General features: G+C 46.0%; 1 protein-coding gene across 1 annotated transcript in view; it reads right to left on the bottom strand.

The window, feature by feature from the left end:
• Positions 1-1,177: 1,177 nt before the first annotated feature.
• Positions 1,178-8,108, bottom strand: part of ACAP3 (ArfGAP with coiled-coil, ankyrin repeat and PH domains 3) — a 164,618-nt gene continuing 157,687 nt past the window's right edge. Inside the window, exon 26 of the mRNA XM_063145057.1 lies at positions 1,178-1,382. Within this exon, the coding sequence (XP_063001127.1) occupies positions 1,276-1,382 (107 nt within the window). The 3' untranslated portion in view covers positions 1,178-1,275. The remainder of the gene's footprint in view (positions 1,383-8,108) is intronic.

Here is an 8,108-nt window from a genome sequence, read left to right as displayed (position 1 = left end):
AGGAACAGCTTCGCCCCAAATTTTCTCTCTCAACTGGCCTGAGAGCAGAAACCAAATCAAAAGGCCAAACAAAAGTTATATATAAACTCGATGGTAGCCCTGTGCCAGGACAAAATGGCGGCGACTGGTAGGCCCAAACCTTTTCCGAAAGCTCTCTGTTCCATGGCAGTTGAAGGGGATGTCAGTGTGATGTTCTAGAGAAGTTGGTGTTGGCTTCCTGCACTCGTGTACAGACTGTGGGCACAGTGGCCGCCATTTAGGTAAAGGAGGGCTCAGGAAGGTGCCTTTACTTATGTCAGTGGTTATTTTATCAGACACATGTATGCATGCGAGAACAGAAAAACTCTCTCTCTCTCTCTCTCTCTCTCACACACACACACACACACACACACACACAGTCCTGTTTTATTCACCAGCTGGATAGCTTAAGGCAACAGACCTCAAGTACTTGGAGGACATAGGCCTCCAGAGAGAGAGAGAGAGAAAAGGAGGAGGAGGGAAAAGGGAAGGTGAAGGATGACAAAGGAAGAAAGAATGGAGAAAAAGAAAGAGAAAAATAAGGAAGGCAACAAGAAGGCAGAAAGAAAGTAAAGGAAGACCAATGAAGAAAATCAGCAGCCAATATATTTATCTTTCAGGCCACACCAGGTCACAAGAGGCCCCATTTTCTTGCTGGCTCAGACCAAAGGCCCACCCAGGGCTGTATCCACAACGGCCACCCAGATGCCTCAAAGAGGACTCTTCCGATGTTGTTTCTCCAGCAACTGATGCACAGTGTCCTACTGCCTCTGAACTTAAAGCCATGGAGGCTAGCAGCCGTTTTAAACACAGCCACTCGCCCCATGCCCACAAATGGCCACTCGCCTTTGGCGAGCGAAAATGACCTCCCAGCCACCAGGGAGAAAAGCTTCGGAAAAAGCAACTTCTCCGTTGTCGCTTCTTTCTTTTTCTGGTCTGGAACAACAACGCGCGGTATCGTAACTTTGGCGGGCAGGTTTGTAAGGCGGTGTGAACCTGTTCAAAAGCCTGGGACCAAAGCAAAGATGGAGGAGCCAAAAGCCACTTGGTTGCGGGATGGGGGAGTGTAGCAATTGATGCCAATTTTTGTGGAGACTGCGTGGAATGATCCCTGTCTGGGATGGACTGGTGTCTTCAGCAACCAACCACCCCGGTCCCAGTCCTTCCACTTCGTACGGGGTGTGAAGACTCAATATGCCTTCTGATGGTGGAAGAATAGGCCATCGTCAAAAGAAAAGGTGACGCCGGCAGCCAGAGCTACCGGTAAGAGTGACCGAAGTGCAGGCTACGACGGTTGAGTTTCTCCGGGTTGTTTGACGCCATGTGAGAAAACTCGCGGAAGATGTCGAGGTAGGTGGCATCTCCTGTAGGAGAAAGGAAGACACAAAAGCTGAATGGACCCACCCTTCTTTTCAAGAAATAAAAGAAGGGGAGATTACTTCTCCAACGACAGAGACAAAGAGATGAAAACTGGAAGGGCCGTGACAATAGAAGTTCATCGCCCAATCTCTCTTGTGCATAGTTTTCCAGTTTCCCTCCCAACTGTCAGTCAAGCATTATGTAGCTTGGGATCTTTTAGGTCCATCATTGTCACTTGAGGCTCAGGTGACCTCAGTGGCATGGAGTGCCTTCTACAAACTCCGGTTGGTGGCCCAGCTACGCCCCTATCTGGACAGGGATAACCTGGCTTCAGTTGTCCATGCTCTGGTAACCTCCAAGTTAGATTACTGCAATGCACCCTACGTAGGGCTGCCTTTGAAGACAGTTCGGAAGCTGCAGCTCGTGCAAAATGCAGCGGCCAGACTGATTTCGGGAACCAGGAGGTTTGACCATATAACACCTGCTCTGGTCCGCTTGCACTGGCTGCCTGTATGTTTCCGAGCCCAATTCAAGGTGCTGGTTTTGACCTATAAAGCCTTACATGGCTTGGGACCACAATACCTGACGGAACGCCTCTCCCGACGTGAATATACCCGGTCACTACGTTCAACATCGAAGGTCCTCCTCCGGGTGCCTACTCCGAGAGAGGCTCGGAGTGTGGCAACGAGGGAAAGGGCCTTTTCGGTGGTGGCCCCCAGACTGTGGTATGATCTCCCTGATGAGGCTCACCTGGCACCAACGCTGCTGTCTTTCCGGTGCCAGGTTAAGACTTTCCTCTTTGCCCAAGCATATGGCGGCACATCCTAATCACCCACATGTTCAGGGGTTTTTTTAACGGTTTTTAATGCTTTATGTGTGTATGTTCTGTGTTTCAGAATTTTAAATTTTGTATACTCGTATTTATCTTAATTTTAGTATTTCTGTCAACCGCCCAGAGAGCTCTGGCTAGGGGAGCGGTATATAAGTGCAATAAATAAATAAATAAATAAATGTGCCCACTGAACATGTTCAGGCCTCATTAGGTTATTTTAGGGTCCCACCCCCCTGCTTAAATCCATTCCCATTTTTTTATATATACATCTGGAAACTTTAGGCTTCTCCCACAAGTCTCCTGATACTCCATCACATGGGTGGGTGGTGCCGTTTTGGCTAATTAAGCAACAGCACTCATAGCTTCAGTTCTTCTGCCTCAGAGCACATGTGCTGTGTGATAGCTCATACATGGCATGCTAATTGCAAGAGCCTGGCATAGGGTGATTTTCCTGCCTTGATCCTTGGGGACAGAGAACAGGGGAGGACTGTCCCTTTCTTGCATATCTGGCCAGCTTTTCAGAGGCATTTGTCTGTCCACTGTTGGAAACAAGAGCCTGGATTAGAGAGAATCCAGGGCTGCTCATACATTCTCATGAATCCCACCTGAGAGGTCTCACAGAGAGAGTCAAAATTATTTCCCCTTTCCTCTCAGCAGGTCTATAACTATTTTCTCTGAAGAGAAAATAAATAAAATCAAGTCAGCCCACATTTTCACTTCAAAAGAGCTTTCGTGGCAAATCTGGGATGAGAATCGAAGATATTTCAGGGACTGCTGGATCTTTGTTTGGCTGCTCCATGTGGCCAGGCACTGAACTGCGGCCTCCTGGACAGGAAGGAGTAGAAGAGGCCTTCCTGTTCCAGTTGAACCTTGCTCAAACTTGAGTGATCCAGAAGTCAGGACTGAAGAATACAGGAATATACCAAAGTTCAAGAAGACCATGTTGCTCAAGCAAGACCCAACTGCCACAGGAAGCTATTTCCTACTTCTTCCTGTTCAGGAGGAGCCAATGCCGAGCCTGTGTGGGCGGAGTCAGTCCAGGGCTTGAAAGTACCCCACCAAGAAGCTGTAGTTCAATGGCTCACCATATGGGGGAGATGTCCACAGATCCCAGCAGCTTCTAACATCTTCTGGTTCACTCTGCTGTCCATTCCACTGCACAAAAGAAGACCATGGATCTATGCACCTGAGTGCATCAAGAATCTTCATGTGCCATGTGCCACTGATGTGCATGTTCCTCCCAACTGGAAGAGTCTATCAGAATCCATTTGCATGGGGAGGCCCAAGTTCAAATCTCTGCTCAGCCCTGCAGCTCTGAAGAGAGACCTGGAACCTTTGGTTCTGTACATGGCTCCTTCATGTGTGAGCCACCACTGCTGTGATTTGGAATAGGACTATGCTTCGCCTTGGTCCCGAAGCTCAAATCCAAGTTGAAGCGGGCCGATTTGGCCTGCCTCGGCCCAAATCTGTTTCAGGACCAGATTGGGCCACCTCCGTCCGAAGCAGCCAAACTGCTTCAGGCTGATTCAGCTGGTGATTCTCTGGCAGCCTAATCTACCTTACAGGGTCATTGTGAGGGTGAAGGGGGAGGAGAGGAGGAAGCTGGTAGGCCACGTTGAACTCCTTGGAGGAGGAGTGGGGTAAAAATGTGAGGAGGAGGAGGAGGAGGAGGAGGAGGAGAAGCAACAGCAGCTGATTTTAGCAAAGGCTAAAGTCTTTGGACAGCTCACCCTTCCCCTTGATATTTTGGCTGAGGCATACTTTGAGTTGTAGGCCAACACATCTAGGGGGCTGGTATAGCTGCTTCAGCAAGTGCCCAGATTTATGGCTAATCAAGCAGAATTAGGATCATCCCACATGCTAATTTTCCATCTGCAGTGATGGAGGCAGCTACTGGGCTCATCAAAAAAGCCATTTCCCTTCGGTCCTTTGCTTTGCTGATGTCTAAAGATGTTCCCTGAAGAGGCACTATAAGATATCTCTGTTGCTTCTGATGACTGGTAGCTCCTAGCTACAACACTGTGCTTGGGAGGAGCCCGGAGAGAAACGTTCCCAGCTGGGACACTTCTGGAGAAGAAGACAGGAGCCTGCATTTTCCCAGGTAGCTTGAAGGGGTAAATTGGATCTTGGGTGTGGAATTTTCTCTTGTGAGGAGGGGAGGTTGCTTCACAGTCTTGCATCATCTGGGTGCCTGCCTATGCCCACCTATCTTCCTGTCTCTTTTTGGTTTTATTAGCAGATATTACAAATGTTCTAAAAGCCCCGAGCATTTTCTCTTCACAGGGGAACTGACCCTGCTTCAGCAGCCACTGAATCTTTGGTTCTGTACATGGCTCCCTCATGTGTGAGCCACCACTGCTGCGATTTGGAATACGGCTACGCTTCGCCTTGGTCCCGAAGCGCGAATCCAAGTCAAAGCGGGCCAATTCGGCCTGCCTCGGCCCGAATCTGTTTCAGGACAAGATTGGGCCGCCTCCACCCAAAGCGGCCAAACTGCTTCAGGATGATTCAGCTCAATGGTCAGCCCCTACCCCTTCATTTGTGGGACTTACCTGAACCTGAGTGTGTACCAGCAAGCTGCCTGGCCTCCTCTCTGGGCCGCAAAGTGCCCCAAAGTTCTGGCTTTTTGTTGCCCACCCAGGGTGGCTATTGGGACGTGCCAAAAAGAAAGGGGCTATTAAAAACCATCCTATCTGGGTGGGGAATTTGCCTGGGCATCCATGTCTGTTCTGCTGTGCCCTGGCTCCTGGCCCTGACCCCAATACAACTGCTGGTTCTTGCCCGCCTGCAAAAAGCAGACCCCCCCATCCCGGAACCCCACTATTTGGGAACTGAAGAGCACAAGACAGAAGGACAAACCTGCTGCTAACTCGCCCCCTCCCCCTCCTCAAGGCATGGGTGAATCGGTCAAGTTCGGTTTCTCTCCGTTTCCCATTTTTCCCCACCTTCAGTTCAGTTCATTTTGGACTTTAAGCATTTCTCAAGTCATAAATTTGGTTTAACCCAAACTCAGAGTTTTTTTGTTTTTTTAAGTACACACAAAAAGTTCAGAAGCACATTTCACCAAATCCACCCACTTTTCCCCTAATGCACATTTTTTTTTGCAAGCAATTTCCCTAATATAATGCATTCTTTTTACCATTTTCTTGAATACACACATCCTTGTATTTATTATTATTATTATTATTATTATTATTATTATTAAACCACAGACTTTTTTGGCAAGCAATTTCCCTAATATAATGCATTTTTTACCATTTTCTTGAATACACACATCCTTGTATTTATTATTATTATTATTATTATTATTATTATTATTATATCACAATTTTGGCAAGCAATTTCCCTAATATAATGCATTTTTTACCATTTTCTTGAATACACATATCCTTGTATTATTATTATTATTATTATTATTATTATTATTATTATTATTATTGTTATTATCACATCACAGACTTTTTTGGCAAACAATTTCCCTAATATAATGCATTTTTTACCATTTTCTTGAATACACATATCTATTATTATTATTATTATTATTATTATTATTATTTTCAACGGACCCCAGAATTATTGTTTTTAAATGGATACCGTTGTTTTTATACTGTTGTTTTTATGTTTTTGATGGTTTTGAATTTTGTATACTTTTTAACGCTCACTGTTTTTAACTGTTGTAAACTGCCCAGAGAGCTTCAGCTATGGGGCAGTAGATAAATGTAATAAATAAATAAATAAATAAATAAATAAATAAGTTGGAGAAACTTGGATTGAAATCCTCACTCACGGGATGACCTGTGACCGGCCACTCTCTCTTTGCCGAACCTATCTCATGGATTCAGTGTAGTGGGCGTCAAGGATTTAAGCTCCTGAGCGTTTCGGAACTCTATGTGGAATGCTACTTCCACGGCTGCTTTCTACTTGTTTCTTTGGCTGTTTTTTGTAGGCAGAAAGTGAAGCAGGGTTAGAAATTCAGCACCAAAGCGCCAGAATGCAACGGGAGGTGGAAAAGCACAGCAATAGAGTAATCCCAATTTGCCTACCTTCTCCTCTCCTCTCAAGTAACTTAGCCACTGTTTTTCTGGTTCCTTTGTTTTTAAATTGAACAATTTTAATTTGTTTTTTAAAATCTTCTTTCTTTTAATGCTTATACTTATGATCAACGCTCTGGAATCTGTGTTAGATAATTGAGCAGTGTATAAATATTGTAAATAATAATAATAATAATAATAATAATAATAATAATAATAATAATAATAATAATCCTGTTGCCACTCCCATGACCGTGGGAAATGGGGGAATATGTTGGATGAATGGTGTGGACAGAGAAGAGGAGTGGGTTTCTCCCCTACACACGCACACACACACACACACACACACAATATTAGAACCACAAGCAGTCGATTCAGGACAGAGAAATGCACAAATCAACTGAGGGAATTTGCTGCCCCCAAGTGGTGATATGGGCCAGTTTCCTGAGATCAGGACGGAAGAGGATATTTTATAGATAGATGGGGTATAAATTAGGCTGGCCATACGAAAAGAAGGACAGGTCTCCTGTGTCTTTAACAGTTGTATTGAAAAGGGAATTTCAGCGGGTGTCATTTGGAAATATGGGGAACCTGGTGAAATTCCCTCTTCATCACAACAGTTAAAGCTGCCCTCTTTTAAATCTGGCCACTCTAGTATAGCTCCTGCAGCTTTAACGGTGGTGATGAAGAGGGAATTTCACCAAGTTCTGCATATATACAAATGGCATCTGTTGAAATTTCCTTTTCAATACAATTGGTAAAGATACTGGAGCCCTGTCCTCCTTTTCATATGGTCAGCCTATATAAATTGAATAAATCATAGAATCATAGAATAGCAGAGTTGGAAGGGACCTACAAGGCCATCGAGTCCAACCCCCTACTCAATGCAGGAATCCACCCTAAAGCATCCCTGACGATCATCATCATCATCCAAGGGAGTAAATATGGCCCACTTGGGAGAGGAATCATAGAACAGTAGAGTTGGAAGGGGCCTATAAGGCCATTGAGTCCAACCCTCTACTCAATGCAGGAATCCACCTTAAAGCATACCTGCCCATACCCCTTCACTAGGCTACACCCCTTCCCCACAACCAGCAATCGTGGTCTCCCAGCTTTTGTGCAGTTTTCCCTTCGTTCTAAAAAGTTGATGTGCCTCTCCTCGCAGCTTTAAGCTAAAATAGGCTGGGTGTTTGGGGGTATTTGGGCTATGCCCTCTTTTGCATTTGGCCCCGCCCACTACTGGAATGGGGCCTTCAGAGCTTCTCCGAAGTGGAACCCGGCCCTCGGGCTGAAATGGGCTCGACTTCCCAGGCTTAGACGGCTTTCAAGAGAGATTCACCAAGTCAATGGTGAGATCTATCACCATCCATGATAGCTAAATGGAGCCTGTAGAGTCAGACGCAGTCTACCTCCGAATGCCAGTTTCCAGGGGACAACCGTGTGGGTTTCTGTGGGCAGGAAGGAGCTGTTGTTGTCACACTTGGTTTGAGAGGTTCCCAGAAGCACCTGGTTGTGCAAAACAGGATCACAACACCATCCTAGACATGTCTTCTCTGAAATAACCCCAATTGAGGTCAGAGGGGTGTAGGCCCAACTAGGTAAATGTGTATAACAGGCGAAGGGACTGTGTACCTCTCTAGATGCTGTTGGATTGCACCTCTCATCAGTCTTCGTTGTGGGCTATGCTGGAAGACCCTGTTTTCCCCTGCCCTGATAAATAGGATTGGAACGTAGTGGATCTTTGTGCTAGGTGCAGCCACAGGAGGCTGGTGACTCTGGTTTTGGTTGGGCTGTAATTCCATTCCGGGTTTCAGTCAGAACCAGCCAGAATTCTAAAGGAGATAAAGGAGCCACTGTGGTGTAGTGGC

This window comes from Elgaria multicarinata, chromosome 20 (assembly GCF_023053635.1).
Source record: "Elgaria multicarinata webbii isolate HBS135686 ecotype San Diego chromosome 20, rElgMul1.1.pri, whole genome shotgun sequence".
Lineage (NCBI taxonomy): Eukaryota > Metazoa > Chordata > Lepidosauria > Squamata > Anguidae > Elgaria > Elgaria multicarinata.
This window is presented reverse-complemented; position numbering and strand designations above follow the sequence as displayed.